Source organism: Elgaria multicarinata, chromosome 3, assembly GCF_023053635.1.
Source record: "Elgaria multicarinata webbii isolate HBS135686 ecotype San Diego chromosome 3, rElgMul1.1.pri, whole genome shotgun sequence".
Classification (NCBI taxonomy): Eukaryota; Metazoa; Chordata; class Lepidosauria; order Squamata; family Anguidae; genus Elgaria; species Elgaria multicarinata.
In genome coordinates this window covers 82,717,214-82,737,548 of record NC_086173.1, presented here as the reverse complement: position 1 = coordinate 82,737,548, position 20,335 = coordinate 82,717,214, and the positions used below count along the sequence as shown (strand labels likewise).

Below are 20,335 nucleotides of genomic sequence, written 5' to 3'. Positions count from 1 at the left end.
TTCCTATGGGCAGCTGTGTGAGCATAATGCAGGACTAGATGGACCTTGGCCAGATCCTGCAAAGCTGCTCTTATGTTCTTAACCAAATATAAAAGCAATCAATACAAAATGAAACATAGATTATGATTGATCACCTTTGTTTTATTAAAGAATTTTCTTACCAATTTTAAAATTATAAAATAACCCTAAAGGAGAGTACAAGTAATAAAACATAGTAAAATAATGCAACATTGACTCTGCACAGCTGATATTTGCATTTCAAGAGATGCTTCTCTTGAAATACAAATAGCTTCGAAGATGGGTTTTTTGTCCACACTGTGGCAAGGAGGGAAAAAGTAACCTCTCTTTTCACCCATCATGGTCCAGAGGCTGCTTTTTACACAAGAAAAAAAATGTGCATGCTAATTCCATTCATGCAATTTATGCTGTGCCTAGTTTGATGCTTTTTAAGGTGGGTTAAACTGAGCACTTTTATTCTAAAGAAAAAGCAGCCATATCCCCATGTTTTTTTGTGGCCCGGGAGTCCAGGAACAGATTCCTGACAATTTGGAGCGCACATTGTCAAGTACACGAATGACAAAGTAGAAATGTATATGAGATGCCAGCGAAGCGCATGCGCAACACCAAGAGCACTCTGCGTGCGGGAGCCGGCGTTACGTTTATTACGTACGCCGTTGTCGCCGCCATCGTGAGGTGACCGTTGCCAAGAGTGTTCTTATGGAGGCAGTCTTAGACTCTGCCTGAAGGACCCCGAGGCGGTTAGCTACATGAGTTAACTATATCCACCCCCCTCCATATGTAAATTTCAGTTTGCTCCTTCCTTTCTCTCTTACACTCAACAGACAACACCTGCCGATCTCGAGGAAAGGGCGTGCAGCCCCCTTCCCCTCTCCTCCCCACCACTCCTTTACCTCAGGCGCCAAAATGACGCTCCGTGTTTCGTGACAGGAAGGAGGCGGAGTCAGCTGCTGGGCCCTCGCCTCGGTTACGCTCCTCCCCGCAACTCTATAAGAAGTGGCGGCCGCAGTCCGGCCTCAGCGCTGTCTGCTAAATTTACGGTGGTGTTACTGTATAAGGAGAGGCCGCGAGCCGCCGCCGTTGCTGCCTCACGGTGAGCGAGGTCGAGGCCTGGTCTGGGTCGAGGCCTCCTTTCTTAAGTTTGGGCGGCAGGGGTTGCGGATGAAGCAGCAGCAGCAGCTGGGGAAAGAGAAAAGTTAGAGGGAGGAATTGAAAGGCCTCAGCGGAGTGAAGGGACGAGGGCTCAGAGGCTGTTCGCGGGTGGTTGCTAAGGGAGCGGCCGCCGCCGCCTCGCCGTCAAAGAGTGCCGAAGGACGCAACTCATATGCCGCCTCCGCCACCTCTTCCAGCTCTGGGGCTAGTCCTGCAGAGGCAGGGGAAGATGGGAGGGAGGGAGGGACGGTGACTAATTACTTCGCAGAATTCCCCGTCCTCCGTTGCTGCTGATGCTCCTCTTTCGTTCTACCGAGCCAAGGAATCGCCCTCTTTTTTCCTTATCTCTCTTCCCCCTCCTCCCGTTTTATATTAAGGAAAATGACATTGTAAAATGGCTGATGTGTGCTGTATTTCCTTGATAGGGTGAGTTCTCGAAGGGCATTTTGGTTTGCCCTGGAGGGTACAGGCTTTCAAACAGATCCTCTTCGCTGCATGTGTCCACGGAGATGCAAGGGTAATTGAGGGAAGAGTAGGAGTGTAATGCTGATGACAGTGCGCTTTACTTGGTCCTCTCGAAAAGTAGAGGTCTTAGTTGCTGATGTGCTTAGTCATTAGCCATTTAATCCGAAACTTTTTAAAATAACACTTCTTTATTGCCATGAGTTTAAATGCACAATTTAAAACTGACAAGTAAGAAAGATAATGGGCTGCATCCAGATTTAGTGATACCTGGAGTAGACCCATTGAAATGAAATTTAAGCGTGTCATGATTACATCTGATCCAACCTTATGTTAAAAGTGGACTGATCCATTGGCTACATTATCTGAACACTGCACAACTGTTTAAATCTGAGCTTTTAAAAAGTGGATTGAATTTAATACTAGATGCAACCTCAAAACACTAATGTATAAAGAGAGCCCTGCAGAGTTTTATGTGTCAAACTTACTTTGTCAAAAGGGCCATGGGAGGGATTTACTTTGTTGCTTTAGTAATTCAGCATACACTTCTACCCCAGGAGTAAAAAATAGTTACACTCCCAACATTTTGTGCACATACTCACAAAAAGCAATTTTTGCATTATGTCAATATCTTTAAAAGTCACTCTAACTCGAACTTTAAGTGAGCTTCAAAAGTTCTAGGTATCATGTAAGCTATGTTAAATTGGTATATTTGTTGATATAATGCTTATTTGCTGCGAACTATTCACATTTCTTGTTACCTTTAAGGATAAATTTTCCATATATTGTATTTGGAATACAATTTCTAGTTAAAGAGCCATGCAAAATACTATCAGAGCAGAATACTATTTCCAATAAACTGGAGCTGCTAAAAAAGTACTTTAGAAGATTGAATTGGTGGTAGTAACAGAACCTATTCATAATGGAGCTTCCTGTAGAATGACTCAGGTTGGAGCTTGTTACAACCCCACTGCACATGTGCATAGATAATGAAACTAAAAGAATTAGGGTACAATCCTACGCATGTTCAGACAGACAAAAGCCCTACAACTTCCAGCATGTCTAAACATGTATAGGAGTGCACCCTGAGTGTGTTGTTAGAACATATTCCTATGGTTCATCTTTTTTTAAAGATCTATTTGTTAACTTTCTTCAAGCTATTATTACAAATGGGCATACCTCATAATACAATTGTTTTTAAAAGAATACTGTATTCTGATGTATGCTAGTCTTGGAGCTTTCAAAAATCTTCTGGTGAAGGTATGTTAATCTGTTAATTTAAGCAAGGTAAGTAGATGTAAAGTGAGAAGGTTGTGCCCCTTTCAGATTTGAGCTCATGATGCACTCAGCTTGAACTTGATGTTATGCAGTGGCTGAGCTGATTGCTGCCAAGATCAGCAATACAGAAAATGGGACTTTGGTGGAGAAGGAGGAGATCGTGGGCTGCGGGCTGCTAGTCCTCCTCAAGGAAACTACATACCATTAAAATGTATAAGATAGCATTTTTCAAAGCTCATATGTAAAACTGGACAGCATACCATCAATATGCTGGAGTTAGCTTTGAGAGCTTTTACAAGAATAAGCTATTAATAGGGAAAAGGCTATTGCACCTGAGAGGTCTTGTTAAAAAAAGTGCTTAACTAAACACTTTCATAGCTGGTAAGCTATAGCATCTTTCAGGTCTGCACTGCTGTACTTTGGGAATATAACTTATTTCTAGTAACTTGCCTGCAAAATCCGATTGGATTATTTCTGCTTCTATATCTTAATGGTAATAATTTAGGGGTTTCATATCTAGTTTGAAAGCGGGTTAATAAGATTAAAGTATCTTGTTGCAAGTACTAGTGTTCAAGAGTTTAAACTAGGATCTTTCAACTTGCCTGATCGCTCCTTAATGCACAAATCACCCTTTCCCACTGATACTAAGGAAAAAGACGCATTGGGTAGTTTGAAAGTGCAGTATCATATGTTGGAAGCTTGCCTGGTACATAGTCCAAATGATTGGATTCAGGGCATTGGCCAAGAATCAAGTCTTTGCGAAATACCTAAGAATTTCTCTTAATTTTGTGACATGAGTATGTAGTTATTTGAAGGAAGATATTCAATACTGTTTGTAAGTGATCTACTGTTTAAACTGGTGCACAAACAGATCAGGTTAAAGGAAAACAGTCTTGTACTTCTTTCATATTGAAACTTTTTATCCACACTTAAAAGGAAATCCTGAAATAAACTGCCTGCAGTACTTGAGCAAGACACCTGCTTCACCCTTGCACATGCTGGCAACTGATGGTAAACATATTTTTTTTAAAAAAGGTCCATATAAAACTAGTGTGTGGCTACAGAGTGAGCTGTAATGTGTTCAAATCACTACTTAGCCATTAGCTTATTAGGTGATTTTAGGCAAACCATTCTGTCAGCTCTCAGTTTGCAATCGGGGGCAATATCGGCCTGTCATCAGTGGTGTAAGGATCATTATACATGAAGTATTTTGAACACTCTAAAGTGCTATTTAAATTCTAAATAGTAACTTTATTGGGAAATCTCCATAAATGCTATTCTATAAATGTATGTGACATATAGTCTGCTTCTTTAGTAGGAGATGCTCTATGTAACAGAACTGTCCTATAAATGTAGCTAAGAACATTAACTAATATTTTCCTATTATAGATGCCATCAATTAAACTGCAGAGTTCTGATGGAGAAATATTTGAGGTTGATGTGGAAATTGCAAAGCAGTCTGTAACAATCAAGACAATGTTGGAAGGTAAGGGCAGCATGAAGATACTAGATACAGTAAATTGCAGTAAGTGGATCTGAAGAAGAGTTCTACACAACAAGAAGAGATTAAATTTTTGTTTGATGTGAAGTAACTGGAAATCATACCTGGGAAGTTTGGGATATAAGTGGCTTATTGCTAATCTGTACCTCTTGTACCTTTTGGCCCTGTTAACTATTCTCTGTGTAAATAAAAAAATTCTGCCAAACATCAGGCTTCTGATGAAGTGGACCCAAGTCCATGAAAGCTGACCTCACAGAAGGTTTTAGTCTTTAGGGTGCTATGTTTCCTTATGTTTAGTGTAATTATGTAGCTCCCTCGTAAATGAGTGGATATGAATACAACATGCTTCTGGAGTTATGTTTTCGGTTCTTTTATGACTTGCCAGTGTAAAACAAAAAACTTTTAAGGTATAAACAAGTAATTAGAAAACAGAAGTACAACTTAGTTTATGGTGCATTCCTCTTGCCATTTGTGTATGTGACATGTCCTCCTGTGTGCTCGTTATACTCAAAACTGGATTTTATATAGACAAATGGGGTCTGCAGTGGCCATGACCATCCAGGAAAGTGAGTTGTGAAGAATAGCTCATTGAAAACCTCAACTATATGTGCAGTGGCACTCCATATTAGAAATTATTAAAGCAATTGAAAATAATATTGTAGGTATTATAAATCCATTGCACAGCCATATTTCAAATACTAGGTATTGGCCCAGTATTGCCCAAAAGGTGGGATACTAATAATAATAATAATAATAATAGGTACAGATTTGAACCCTGTGTAGGCATTCACATTTCTACTTGTCACGGTGAATGTGTTGCACACTGTATGTGACAAGTCCACACTTTCTTACAACCTTGTAGCTGCAAACATGGGTGGGGATCATCCTGGTAGTTGTGTGGGGATTCCTGTTCTCTCCCCAGCTTTGAGGTTGTGAAGAAATCTGTGGGTTGTTTGATAGTGGTGTTGCCAAGGTGCCCAGAGCAGTTTGGCCCATGCCAGGCCAAGCTTCTGCCACAGTTTCCCACTCCAAATGAGAAAAGGGAGGTGAAGGATTTGCTTTGCTGCTGCGAGGCTGAGATGCCTAGAGTGCCACTATGCTTCCACAGGAAAGCAAGATGGGAGGCAATGATGTGGGGCTTCCTAAAATTGTGTATTGGAAAATGTTCAGTTTGTATTGGAAAATTTTCTGATGCCCTAAAAGATTAATTTAGCACATTTATTTTTACTTGTATTTAATAAACAAACCTACAAATATCCTACAGTGATAAAGATGATGAGGATGATTATAATAATAATATGTATATCCTGCCTTTTTTCCTTTTGCAAGGAACCCCAGGTGGCTCATATAGTTCTCTTCCTCTCCTTTTTATCCTCACAACAACCCTGTGAGGTGTTAGGCTGAGAGTCAGTGACTGGCTGAGTGGGAATTAGAACCTGGGTCTCCCGAGTCCTATTCCAGCACTCTAACCACTACTCACACTGGCTCTCTCAAAATGTTAATTTTTAGTCCCAATACACAAGTATTTGACCTGAAATATTTGAGAGAAAAATTAAATCAGAATTGGCCCAGTTCTCACACCACCATAGTGGCAAGTCATTAACTAGCCCAAGATTTCCTGGGATGTGCGCTGTGTGCGCTCAGTTTCTGCTTTCTATAAACAACCTATTAGCCTGATCGGAGGTTATGAGCATGATGTGTGAACCTGGACTGCTGGGTTATTTAGGGGCTAAGCAACCCAGCAGTTAACTAAGCAACAACCTATGGTTTAACCCTTAGGTTGTTTAGCCCCTATAGTAAGCCATAGATTCTGGGGTGGTTTGTAGGAACCCAGTGGTCTGGGTTCACATGTCACACCCATGAACTTGGATCAGGCTGCTTGGAGGTTGTTTGCAGAAAGCAGAATTGGCTCATGTGCTGCATGCATCACTGCAAATAGTGGGTTAAATAATCATTGACTGGATTTGCATGATTTGGGAAGGAAAATAAACCACCATAACTTACCTTCCCACCTGTGTGCACCAGTCACATGCTGCATAATTACTCTCACCAGGCATGGTTGTATGTATTCAGTGATGGTGGGTTACAAACCATCCTAACACCCCAGAGCAAGCCATGGATTCTGGGGTGGTTTGTAACCCACCCTTGCCACTTTCAGACAACATGAGAAACAGCACAGTTGGTGAGGGCAGTTATGATAATTACATGAGACTGGCATGTGCAGATGAAGAAAATAAGCTACAGTGGCTTATTTGCTTCTCTATCATGTGAACCTAGCCATTATGTCAATTTAATGGAATACTTGTACAAATTTAAATACAATAGCATGTACTTTGCTTACATTTTTAACATTCAAGAAAAAACCTCAAAGGTACTGAACAGGTTGACACTAATTTTAGCAGATTAAAGAACTGTGCATGATATGCTGACAATCACTCATTTGTTTCAACAGTTCAATTCTTTTCCACTGAAATTGTAGGTGCACCTTCATTTTTACTGTCGCTAGTTTTATATCCATTTCACTCTGAGACACTTAGGCATTTCAATGACATACATGTAGTCTATCACATACCTACATGTATTCTGTCATGTACTTACCAGGGATAATTACCTGAAAAACAATTACAGCTTTGAAACTGCCATGCTTGGCTAATATTGTATTTTCTATGGCATACCTTCACTTTTACTATTGAACTTGTGCATCAGGAAATGTTCTGTTGAACCATAAACCGCTGGGGAAAAAATCTGTATAAAATTTTCTGCCCTGCAGCACTGATAGGAGTGGTCTAGGTAGATACATTTTATTTGTCTATGGCACAAAGGCCGTTACAACCACAACAATAAAACAAAATGTCTCTATGACAGCCAAAATTCTTACAGTCTCATAGGGAGAGAATTCATTAAAAGAGACTCGGAGAAAAGGCTGAGATTTATACTGTCGAAAAAATAATACAGACCCTAGTGGAGTGGTCACTGCATGGTTGATACACCTTCTGTATGTTGGAGGGACAGAGGTCTGGCTGCAATTTTTGGTTTGACTGCAAAGGTGAGCCAAAAATTCTGGATCCCTGACCTATCTCAAAGTATAATGAATATGGAAAGGATTAAGAAAAGGAAAACTAAAATGATCAAGGAGTTGGAGCGTTTACCCCTTGGTAATGTTTTTCCCCCTAAAACGAATAGCCCTAATTTTTAGTCTTTACTTTGTGAGTGTGTGATATGATAGAAGTTTATAGAATTAAGAATGGTATGAGAAAATGTATACAGTTGTTTTCTCTCTTTACTAGAATTTGGGGTTATCACCCAATCAAATTGATGTGTGAATTAGTATTTCTGCCAAAAACATAATTAGCTTATGGAAACCCATTTCCACAGGATGTGGTGGTGGCCATTAGCATCAATGACTTTAAAAAAGGGTTGGACAATTTAATAAAGGGTTGAACAATTTAATAAAGGCTATTGTGCCAGAAAGTAACTGTATTAGTACAACTGCTTTTATCATGGTTATTTATGTAGTCACTAGCTCACCTTCAGAGTGATTGGAACAAATACAGCCATTCACTTTGAATTCTACATTTCATGCATGGAACTTTGAATACAGGCTTCTGCTTATGCATTGCTTCACAAGCTCTTTCTGTGAAGCTGGGTGGCTTATGCAGCAGCTGAATTATTAAAGGAATTTTCGTAAGTGCAATGCAATGGTAACTGAAACATAAAAGAATTCATTTGAGCGATCAGTATGTCTAATTAGACTGGTTAAACTAAGGAGAGGTTGGATGAAGATGGAATAGAAAAACTTTCATGGACAATACAAGCTGCTAGAACTGGATGCCATGTATGTCTGAACTAGAGGAGGATAATGAAAAAAAATTGGATTTAGCTGGGAATGGGAAAGTACATATATGTACTTGGGAGTATATTGTGAAGGTATTTCAAAGTTAAGCAAAGCAGAGTTCTAACACTTGAGCTTTTATTTAGGATATAATAATGGACGCTCACCATATCTGCTCCAGTTATGGTTGAGTCTTTGTAAAGTAATAGCATGTAGAATTTGAGTGGATTGCTAGAACTGTGAATCCCTGGAAGCAATTAAATTTTGCAGGATAAAAATGTAATTCTGATTGCCAGGAATTAAAAAGAGGCTGTGGAACCTAACCAGATGGTCTGCACTGGAAACAAATTGCTTATAATCCTTGGGAACAAACCTCCAGCAGCCTTTACAGTGTTTTCCCAGTATCTTCTATTAGTTCTAATTTTTAACTCTGCATTTGCATTGTGATATTTTTGATATGGAATTTGTATTTTTATATTTTGTGTTAACAATTGTAAGCTGCTGGGGTGGGGTCATGTTAGGGAAAGGCAGGGCATAAAAGTCAACATAGAAATGAAAAATAATTAAGGCCGTGTTAATGTTTTTTTGCTAGAATAATTGGATTATTTGAATTCACTGCTTTGTTAATTTTGTACTTGCAACATATGCACACATTAAAGTTTACAAATGTACATTTTCATAGTGAAGTTGCCCTAGAGATGCTAAGTGTGGTTAGCCTATAGCAGGGGTTTGCAAACTTTTTGGGCTGATGGGCACATTAAGAAAACTTAGATACAATCTTGGGCCTCACCATGAAAATGGCTGCCATAGGAGCTTGCCTAGTCATAAAAGACAGGCAACTTTCTCAAGAAATTGAGAAAAATGCAATAGTTGGGTGTGATGATCAAACACCAAATCACAAATTTGACCCTGCATAGCACAACAAAATACCTATTTCACAACAAACCCTGAGAATGCCAACTATTGAGGCTCAGAAACAAGTCAGTTGGCCAAGGTAGAGATTGGGCCTGAACCCCAAATGCCAAATCACATATTTGCTTCCATAAAGAACAAAATACCAATTTCGCAGAAGTGAAACTGCTGATGCTGTGAGAAATTCCTTCCCCACCACCAAACACAGAGAAACAAATCTACCCCCGAAACTAACTCCACAAAACACCGACATTTACTGCCAGTCTCCAAACACACATTTGCATGCACACACACAAAGCTCCCCCACTCATCCCCAAAACTAATGTGCATATAAGAATCCAGGCCAAACAACTCCAGTCGTTGTTCCCCTGAAGCTTGCCAAACAGCAGCAGTTATTTTATTTCTTTATTTTTTGCAAGCGTCATTTTAACTACCTGGTTAGGCATGCTGGAAAGCAGAGCTCCAGTGGCTGCACCTGCTTCCTTTTTTCTCTGTTGAATGCTTCTGGGCTCACCAGGGCCCTAGAGGCATGTTGGGGAAGGGAAGAGGGAGTGGCAGATGGAAGCTGGTGTTATGGTTTCCAGCCACCCAGTATCAGAAATGTTTTAAAGATTTAAAAATAACTCTAATTTTTAAAAAAATTGGAAAGTGATTGTTAGAGGTGCTTGTGGGTTGTCCTTGGGAAGCCAACCCCAGGCCTATAGTAAAGGTATATATCAACAACTCCAGATGCTGGTAAGACCTCATGGACTTAGGCTTCAAGAAAGGTATGACACAGTTAGGCATGACACAGTTTGGTTAACATTAAAGGGGAAAAGGCTGCCTAAAAGGAAGCTCCTTAATTGGTGTTGCTGTTTTGCTTCTCCTAGGGTGTGGCTGTGTTGTCACTGCTCAGTGATCCTTTTGCTCTGGACAAAACATCTTGTTTCTTTGCTACTATTTTAGGGCAGTGCACAGTTGCAGCAAAACAGAAGTCCATCAAGTAATGGTATAGCTCTTTTAATCATCAGCAATTTACATAGATCTATTACCTCTTAAGCTCTTAATCCATCCAAATGCATACAATTTCTATCTGAATTCACCACAAAATAGAACAGGCTCTGCACAAGGTCATCTTAATATGATTATGTTCTAGACCAGTCTGCATTTAGATTGCGCTAATCATGATTGGGAGATTGTGCCAATAATTTCTACATGAGCTTAGAAATGTTTGGTTTAAGAGTTCTTTTATAATAATGCTACAACTGTAGCCATGTTGGGGTGAGCTCTGAGGCATGTTTAGATAATTGCAAACAGATTGGCAAGCTTTAAAAATGATTTTTATTTCCTTCCTAACAGTATGTGTTTTGTTGTGATCTGATGTGGCTATTATGCTTTGGTAGTAGCTCTAAAGTTTCAGATAGCACACATTATTTCCTGTACACTTGGCACTTTTTGACAGAGGTCATACTTTGAATTTAGTTACTCCGAATTTAGTATTGGCTTCATTCAGACTAAAAGCTTAAGAGGTACTCCTATATTAGGTGGCACAATCTTCTTTCTTTGTTAGAGGTTTTTAAGCAGAGGCTGGTTGGCAACTTATCAGGGATGCTGTAGTAATGGATTCCAGCATCATCAGGCAGGTTGGGTTAGATGACCTTTGAAGTCATGTCTAATTCTGATTTTATGAAATGGCACTTGACCACCCTCTCCATGTTACTGGCAACATAGGCTTGGTTAAAACTTCTGTTGCTGTTCATGTGAAGAAAGGACTTAAAGAGCCTTATGCGTACGTCTTGGCTTATCTGGGAAAAATGATTTGTTTGGTTAATGGTAGTGTTGAATGCTTAGGATCAAAAACTTAGGATCTGGGTCAGACCACTGGGGTCCAAATGGAGTCCTTGGGCTGCGAGGTGACTATATATCTTGGGTTGTACTACCTTTGTAGCATATACAGTGTGTGTGTTGGCTCATGGTTGATTTGGGGAAGGAGAAACAGAGAAATGGAGACTTGTTTGTACTCTGATCCTATGTGTGTTTTTTCCCTGTTTGCTAAATACGTTTTAGTGGAGTTTACTTCTATGTAGATATGTATAGGATGGTGATCTTTGATCTTATGCATGCACACACATGCCTTCTGAGAGGGAAATAACCTTAAGTTGATGTTGTTCCTCCAATTAATCTGTCACTCTTGACTGCTGAGGACCATAGTAAAAAAGAAACGGTTTGCCAAGGTAGCAGCTTCTCTCAGTGCGGTTGCTGCTTGAGCAGTAGACAAATGGCTTATCTGTAAAGATAGCTGCATTGACTAAGGACTAGATAGATAGATGTGTGAGGGGTGAGGTAAAGCAAAAGGATTACCTTTCTGTCCCAGACAAAATACAATGGCCTGGTACACACGACCACTGCAGCTTAAACAAGCCACATTTGCCTAATTATCTGCTTGGGTGCAGCTTGTGTTGTCTAAACCCAGAAACAACTCTCAAGTACAGTGCATGGATTCAGACAACACAACAAGCCATGTTTGGGCAAGTAATTAGGTAAATGGTTTAAACAAGTGATGGTGGTTTGTTTAAGCTGCAGTGATTGTGCAAATCAGGTCAATGAGGTAGTAAAGGTGAACAAATTAGACTGTGATCACTTGTACAGTTACAGTCAAAAACCTAGTTCGAAGGAAAAATGCATATAGTCAAACTGATTAGGTGTTCATGGGGGAATTTACCAGCCAAACTTTGACTCCAGACCTCTCATGTTGATCAAGCAATTCACAGTTTCTATAAGGTCTCTAGGGAGATCGTGAAAATTCTTGGAAAAAAATGGGTTGGGCATCTGTTTAATACATTTATTTATTTTAATTTTTTTATTTAAGGATTTTTATGCCGCCAATCAGCCAAAAAAGGCTCTCACGGCGGCTTACAAAAGTATTTCTTGACATACATAAGCTCAGCAGTATGCCCTACCTTGGGCAGATGTAAGATAAAATAGTTGCATTGCTTCTAACACCATCAGTCTTACATAAATGGCTGGAACAAACACACTGTATACTTGATTTATTTTGCATAACCCTTCACACTGGAAGAGTAAGTGTCTTTGGAAAAATGGCACTTAACAGACTTACTTCACTACTACTAAAATATGAACCAGTATAAATCAAGCACTGGATCTGATTCTAACTAAACATTCCTATGCATGTTTAGACAGAAAAAAAGTCCTACAATTCCCAGCATTCCTTAGCACTGGGGAATGGTGGGAGTTGTGACACTTTTTTCCTATCTAAAACATGCATAGGATTATGTTCCAATGCATGAACATTTCTATTACTGTTACAGCAGAACATTACTATTATTAAATGAAAGTATATAAGTTGCTGATTATAGACTTTGCTTGCTTTCAATTCTCAGATTTGGGGATGGATGATGAAGGGGACGATGATCCTGTTCCTCTTCCAAACGTTAATGCAGCTATATTAAAAAAGGTAATACGTTAAATAGTTATTCTGTTTTAGTGACTTATACAGTATGAACTTTCAGTTTGTCAAATTTGGTTGTACAGCACAGACATAAGCTCCCAATATGGTTCTTCTATTGAGAGTAAGTATATCTAGTGCTTGGAAAATGCAGTTGCATTTTTATTTAGGATAACACAATACTTCTCCCCTCTAGTTCATCCATTGTTGCAATTTGAGTTTGTCACAGAACCTTATTAGTTATTGAATGTGGCATTGTTAAAGACAAATGCATTGTTAAAGATACTACTGCCTTTCTATGATGTTGTGAAGGTGGCTGTACGCTTCCCTACCCCATGCATTTCACCACTGGCATGGTCATTCAGCACTAATTTTTCTTGGTAAATAGTGGTAGAACTATCTTTGCTATATTACACACACACACACACTCTTCAGATAATACGTTTCTCCATGGTGGAGTTTTTACACAACCATTGAGAAATGTGTTGTCTGGCGGGAAAACTCCTTGCAACGGTGGAGGTTTTTTTGGAAAACACTCCACACAGAATATCCACACTGTGCAGAGGAGATCCTGCACAGCCATTGTGTTGCGTGGAGGGATTTGTGGAGTTTTCTCTTGAGTTGACTTTTCCCACTCGCTACAGAGTTATAATAATTGTTATATTTATTTGTATCCTGCCTTTTGCCCAGTACTGGTTCCCTGGCAAGAGCGGCAAAAAGAGGGAGTGGTTCTCTAGGAGAACCGCTGGGATTGTTTTTTTGCAGCAATGGCTGAAGGGATACCATTGGGAGGATCGAGGAGGAGAGAGGGCAGAGGAACTGTCAATCAAATGTCATGATGGATTTTACTCAATTCCATGGTAGCCCACAGCCACACAATGGTGGAGTTAGAACATGTTGTGTGGGAAATACTTCCTAAAAACTCAACCGTTGAGTGGAGTTTTCACACTGTTGACTGATGTGTTGTCTGAACTGAGCCACACACATGCACAAACGAAAGAGAGTGAGAGTTAGCAAATTTTCCCCCACAATGAAATGGGAGTACAAAATTGTGTTGGAAGAAGCAATTGTAAAATGTAGCTGGTAGATGCTTCATAATTGTACAGAAAATGTTAAAGAGAAGTGGTGAGGCATCCCTAGCAGCACAAAACTCTTAATTTAAGGTGGTGAGAATTAGTGGATTCTCACACAAGTCACCTATTCATTCATGTTTTCCTAGTATTCTAGTCACTGAGTCTGGTTATAAAGGCCATATTCATGCTTCCTATTGAAATGGTTAAAAACTATACTTTCATATTCATGCTACTGTTGTTCTGGGAAAACATGTTATTAAAAAACAAATTTTATTCATTGGTAAGTATTTGGTTTGGTGCTACTCTACACTGCATAGAACATTTGCATTATTTCTAGTAGCACTCCCATACCTATGCGTGTATTAATGTTCTAGCATTTAGTTTTATCCAACTCCACATTTCTGTCATCCATTCTTCCTGCCAGTTTTTCAGTACCCATTGATCCTTTGTGCTACAGTACATGATCCTTTGTTTGGGTCCATCTATCAGTTAAAGTATTCAAATGGCATCACAAGATTGGAACTGAGAAAACAATTGAGTAGTAAGAGCATAAAATCAGGTTCATAGTATCAGCAAATTAAGTTCTTTCAGTTTATGCTACTGTTAACTTTGTGAGGTTAGTACTGAAAGAATTACAATTTTAAATGAGTAAAATGTGCTCAAGTGATTGTGAAGAATGATTAATAATTGTGCAGTATCTTGCTAAGTAGTGATCATACAAAAAGGTCTCTGAATACTGTCAGAGCAAATTGCTAACCAAAATGAACTACTTGCAGTTGTAAGAACAAATTTAGGCTAAATAAAGAAATCCATTACTCTTGATTTTTCAAGGTAATTCAATGGTGCACCCACCATAAAGATGATCCACCTCCCCCTGAAGATGATGAGAACAAAGAGAAACGAACAGATGACATACCTGTGTGGGACCAGGAATTCCTTAAAGTAGATCAAGGAACTCTCTTTGAACTTATCCTGGTAAGTTGGTTTTGTTTATACTGCTTAGATGCTACACATATATTAAATTTTATTCATTATATTTTTATTTGCAGAATAGTGTAGAACTTGATAGAATAATGTAATATTGTGAGTTATAAAATATGTTGCAGAACTACCTAGCATATATTTTTTAATAATATTAAAGAATTTTTTAATTCTTCAACATTAAAGAACTTTTTTTAATTAAAGAATTTTTAATTCTTTATTGAAATAGAATTTCTTCCTAGGTTCTAAAATGTCAATATTCAGAGACTAGCTTCAGTATTTCTTAAAAGGTGCAGAAATTGTGCATATAATGCAAGCAATTAATTTCATTAAGCAAACGTTATTTTTAGCATGCATAATTGACTGAATACTGTGAGTCTGCCACTTGAGGACAAAAGGCCACCTGAATCTAGGAGTGAAATGTAGTGGAATCTGCGACAACAGATATACTCACAGGCTTCTTTGATTTGTGTCTTTTGCGTGACACTCCTTAAATTCCTAAGAGTGGTGGTTCAGCAAAAGCAGCTGATCACCATGACATAAACTTTAAGGTTTGGTATATTGTAGATTACATATTCAATAATTAAATAATGACCACTTCTTTAAAAAAAACATTACTAGATTGTACCCATAAACTCTCTAAACTAAAGAAGTGTGTATAACGACATGTAGATTTTATTAGTTTTAGTTAGACATTTTATTAAAAGATCCTGCAAGTAAGTCATTGAAAATGAATAGGATGTATCTGTTATTGACTGTTGTTGCATATAATAATATAATTATTATTCTAAGTAATAATGATGGTAGAACACTGAGAGCAAGACTTCAAATCTGTCTTCCCACCCCCACCCCCTTCCCCAAAGGCTGCAAACTACTTAGACATCAAAGGCTTACTTGATGTGACATGCAAGACTGTTGCAAACATGATCAAGGGAAAAACACCAGAAGAAATTCGCAAGACTTTTAATATCAAGAATGACTTCACTGAAGAAGAAGAGGCCCAGGTATGCCAAGCTGCATTGGTTCAAACAGGATCTGTGATACCCATTTTCCTTAGTCATCCCAGATATATGGTCTAATCTGCTGAGTTAATAAATCAATATTGTTGCTCTATAACGTTTTATACTCTGTAGGTGTTCTTGAGCTTGGTCAAAATCTTCCATAAGATAAAATAACTGTTCAAAGTTTGTAACGTGTAACTAAGGCATGCTGTGTATACCACCATTAGGTATGCGTAAACCAGCCTTACCCAATCTGGTGCCGTCGAGATGTTTTGGATGTCAACTCCCGTCAGTCGCAGCCAACATGGCCAACAGTCAGGAATCCTGGGAGTTGCAGTCCGAAACATCTGCAGGCCACTGGGTCAGGGAAGACTGGTGTTATAGATTATTTAATATACGTTAAATGGTAAAATACCAAACTAAAATGTTATACAGAAATGTGATAGTTAAAATATTTATTTATATTTACATTTATGCCCTGCCTTTTCCCCTCTTGCAAGGACCAAGACCTCATAACATTAGGAACCATAGAGCAGTAATTTAATTATGAAGCAGAGGTCTTCCTCACTGCTCTGGTATCACAACATGTAATAGAGCACAGTCTGTTGTACACCAACAATGGAATGTGTTAAGGATCCCTGGTTTTAATCAAGGCAGTTTGAGTAAACAGAGAAGAGTTTGGCCACTTCTGCTAGTGATTGTTTTATGTTGACAAAGCATAATTTAGTTTGCTTGTAGACGCGGCTTTAAGCTGACCCTCTGGGATGATTGTTCGAAATGTTTATGTGATTGGAATTGCATAGGAGGATAGGGCTGTGCTCATTGGCCCTTCCCCATGTTTCCATCACCCAGCCTCATGGTTCATGCACTGGAGGAGGGGATCTGAAGCAAGAAGCCTGCTGTGTATGTGTGTAGGATGCTCTTCATAGAATCATAGAATAGCAGAGTTGGAAGGGACCTACAAGGCCATCGAGTCCAACCCACTGCTCAATGCAGGAATCCACCCTAACGCATCCCTGCCAGATGGTGATTTAGAATCCTGATGAGGGTTCTAAATTGCATTGGGGACCTATGTGCCTTCATCAGCAATTCCCCTCCACTTCAGGCTTTCTATAACACATGCAAGGCAGTGAGTTTGTGACTGATGGAGTGAGGCCTACTAGTATGGTCCTGTTCTCACACAATTCTAACGGTATGAAAATTGAACACCTGAATAAGGCTTTAGTTATGCCTTAAATACATGGACAGATTCCCCCCTTCCCATGAGTAAGATGACTTCGACAAATATAACTGCTATAGTTCCAACAAGTTGTCTGAGATGGTAGAGTAGTTAAGTCCAGTTAGATTCCAAGTGAGAAGGCTTGGGTTCAATTATCTGTTTAGCTGTAGAGTCATGTACAAGTAATTCTTTAGAATAATCTTTCCTTTTCTTATGAAAATAAGCTGCTTTTCCCAATGTTATATATAAGGTGGGGGTGAAGGGTTGACACTGGCAGAAAGTCTTCCCTAAAGCTATCTAGCATGTTGAGTCTGAGTTCAAAGTGAAGGCTTTCAAGTCCAAGTTGTAGCATCTATCCGTTTGATCTCAGTGGATCACCTAGTTTATTAATAGTGGTTACTGGTAGCCTGCAGCTAACACTCCAGATTGTACATAACCCTCACACACCCACATGCCTGATTGTATGTATACTTGGAAGTAAACATTCCCTCTATTTCTGATATTCAAAAATTAGTACTATTGCTTATGTAGCCAAAATGGCACTGCATATGACAAAAAGGAGGTGTCAACAGGTTCAGCAGTTCACCAAAATATTGAGAAGTACAAAAAAGTTTTTAAAAATAACTCTAAGGAGGTTTAACTTTTGGGGAGCATGAGTTAGCTATTACAATGTAGTGCTCACTTATCTATATAACAGCCTCTCCATGCCTATATTAGATTGGGATGGGATGCTATTTCACACTGTTTTTACTAGATCTAGATCTACATTTACTAGATCTAGCTTACAGAGTAAAACATTTCAATCACAGGTGTTGTCCCCCCCCCTTTTTACCTCAGAATGATTTTATAGGAGAGGCATTTATTTTGGGTGAGTTCAGTTTTTGCTTAAGGTTTCAGAAATTTTGAGTATAGTAAATGTAATCACCAAGGTTGTTTTGATTTTTAGGTACGCAAAGAAAACCAGTGGTGTGAAGAGAAGTGAAGTCTTGTTCCTGACACATAACAACACTGTAAGGATCGTTCCAAATGCCAGTTGCACTGCTCTGTTTATAATTGTTAATATTAGACAAATGCAGCAGCAAATGAAGTTGTACTAGTAGGGTGTTGTTTTCTTTGCATGTGTAATGTTTGAATATAGATTTAAATCCTATGGTTGAGTTTTTATCAGTGTAATCTGATGTCCTTACTTTTCCTCTGCTCTGAATAAAAGTAAACTAAGTGTGGATTCTGTATGGCAATTAGCACTTCAAGCTAGCCTTTCCATGCTTTTAAATGTATCACTGTAACATTAAAATATGTAGGATGTCAGAAATTCAGAAACCTCTGGCATTGTAAATAAAACCACTTGCAAAAGTTTTCTGAAACAGAATTAATGAAGCCTATTTTTATTCACAGACTAATGGCTTCTTAGAACTACAGGATGTCTTGGAAAGCCAGTAGGAAGAGTTGCTTGGGATTTCTTCCATTCCATATCTTTTGTGTTGGTGACAACTGCCAAGAAGCCCTGTTAGCTTTGCTTGTTAATAGTCAATTCTGGTGGCATAATGTAGGCTTTACAAAGGCAGTGAGAGCCGGGCAGCTGAACCCCTTTTACAGCCAGATAACAAAGGTTATGCTCCTTGATGGAAATTGCAGTTATGTGCTTATTCCCCAAAGCCGACAGATTAAACCCTGCTATGTGATCAAAAACAGAGAACCAAAGTTAACATTTGTTAGACGGTGAATGTTGGTGCCTGCCAATAGGCAAGCTACAGTATTTTCCTATAGCCTTTTGATATCTTTTATAGTTTTGTGAAAGTCTTAGTCTGCAATGCTGAACATGAAGTTGGGTGGCAGTGACTTGTCACTGTGCAAACAATGCGATACTGATGTGTCATTTGATGGTTGTTTAGGAAAAAAACCACTTGCAAGTAGCTGAGGAACTTTTTTCAGTTTTTACAATTCCCTTGTAGGGATTAGGGGGATGATATGCAGTAAGCAGTGAAGTGTTCCTTTAGCTTGTATTGCATTCCATTTTCTGTATGCACAATAGAATAAAACCTTAATAAATATTCTTCACTTCAAAGATCAGTGGTGACCTTTGAGCATTTAATACAGAATCCTTGGAGTCAAATATGGCAATTATCTTAGAATTGAAATATGTACAGCAGCTGATGTGCATATATTGCTGGGCAACTTCACAAGCTGTTAATCTGTAAGACTATTTGTGTATTTAATTAGTGCCAGCTGTCTTCAGAAGTAACAAGCAGTCTTTTTTTAAAAAAGGCTGCCAAAAAGATGAGCTTCAAACACCAGCAAACAAATATTTAAATATTCTTCAAAATCAACCTCATCTTATTTAAACCCTGCCCCAGTGGTTTATCTAAAATGTCTCCATTTCTACCCTTCCAATAGAATTTACAACTCAGTGAGTTGTAAATGGTTTGAGATGTGTGTGCGTACTTCTCATTTTCTAGGATCTTGTTTTCAGTAACATTTGCTCAGCCATTGAGTCTAGTGTGGGATTGCATGGAAAAGTTCGTTATTCCACTGGTTCTAGTAATTAGAATTTGCCTCAGGATGGTGGCACATGTTTCCTGTGGAAATCTCTGTGAAAGAAGTAAGTCCGATATCTCCATAGCTTAGGGGTGATTGGTGTTCTCTGGGGTCTAGACAGAGATTAATCCAAGCTATATTAAGAGCATGAAGCGGAGACCGAAGCAGGAAAGGGTACATAGGAATATAGGAAGCTGCTTTATACTTAAGACCATTGGCCCATCTAATTCCGTATTGTTGATACTGTCAGCGGCTCTCCAGGGTTTCAGGCAGGTGTTTTTCGTAGCCTTACCTGGAGATGCCAGGGATTGAACATGAGACCTTCTGCATGCAAAGCACACCCCCTCAACCAGTGCTTCTCTTGGTAGCAGGATAATTCCAACACTTACACTTCATTGTACATAAAAAACAGTTGCTTATCTGCATTGAAGTGGGTTAGGGAGCATCTTAAGAGCCTAGCCATCCTACATCACAGTAGTTAGGGAGCGCAAAGTTAATTTGCGTCAGCATGCTGTGATCTTTTAAGCAGACAGTGTTGCTTGGTATGGGCTAAGCAGGAGCTAATCAGTATGCTGGCTGCTGACAACACTCATTGTGAGAGGCTCGATTGGGCACAATTCTCAGTATGGAGGGTAACGTGGACTTTTGTATGCATTCATGTGAGAGAAAGAGTGCTTTAAAAATTATGTCCAAATTGTGTTAAAATAGTTGCAGCAGCAGCTACCAGCCACCCCATTCTGCAGGCAGATATCTGGATGCAAATCCATTGATTCATGGACACATGTGCCCATGTAGCCATTAGCACACTGCTTTTACAGATAAAGCATTAAATTCTGCATTACTACTGCCCCCCTTGACCTTTAGTACTGCATTTTTCTTTTGCCTCCTTTGAAAAATCCAATTTGTTATTTCTGTTTCCTTTGATA

The 20,335-nt window shown here is 39.1% G+C and overlaps 1 protein-coding gene across 2 annotated transcripts; it reads left to right on the top strand.

The window, feature by feature from the left end:
* Positions 1-1,003: 1,003 nt before the first annotated feature.
* Positions 1,004-18,944, top strand: SKP1 (S-phase kinase associated protein 1). Of its 2 annotated transcripts, XM_063120733.1 has the most exons (7): positions 1,004-1,111; positions 4,300-4,396; positions 12,536-12,609; positions 14,505-14,648; positions 15,518-15,658; positions 17,821-17,884; positions 18,270-18,944. In XM_063120733.1, the coding sequence occupies exons 2-6, from the start codon at positions 4,300-4,302 to the stop codon at positions 17,854-17,856; spliced, it is 492 nt and encodes a 163-aa protein (XP_062976803.1). In that variant the 5' UTR covers positions 1,004-1,111; the 3' UTR covers positions 17,857-17,884; positions 18,270-18,944. The 2 variants fall into 2 exon arrangements, with proteins under 2 accessions (XP_062976803.1, XP_062976802.1); XM_063120732.1 differs by lacking the exon at positions 18,270-18,944 and having other exon boundaries at positions 17,821-18,243.
* The last annotated feature ends 1,391 nt before the right edge of the window (positions 18,945-20,335 follow it).

Excerpts from the sequence above, each read along its gene's own strand:
- SKP1 (XM_063120733.1), top strand. The coding sequence starts at position 4,300 with ATGCCATCAATTAAACTGCAGAGTTCTGATGGAGAAATATTTGAGGTT. Across the intron at positions 4,397-12,535 it reads AATCAAGACAATGTTGGAAG|ATTTGGGGATGGATGATGAA; the intron begins GTAAGGGCAGCA and ends TTCAATTCTCAG. Across the intron at positions 14,649-15,517 it reads CTCTCTTTGAACTTATCCTG|GCTGCAAACTACTTAGACAT; the intron begins GTAAGTTGGTTT and ends CCTTCCCCAAAG.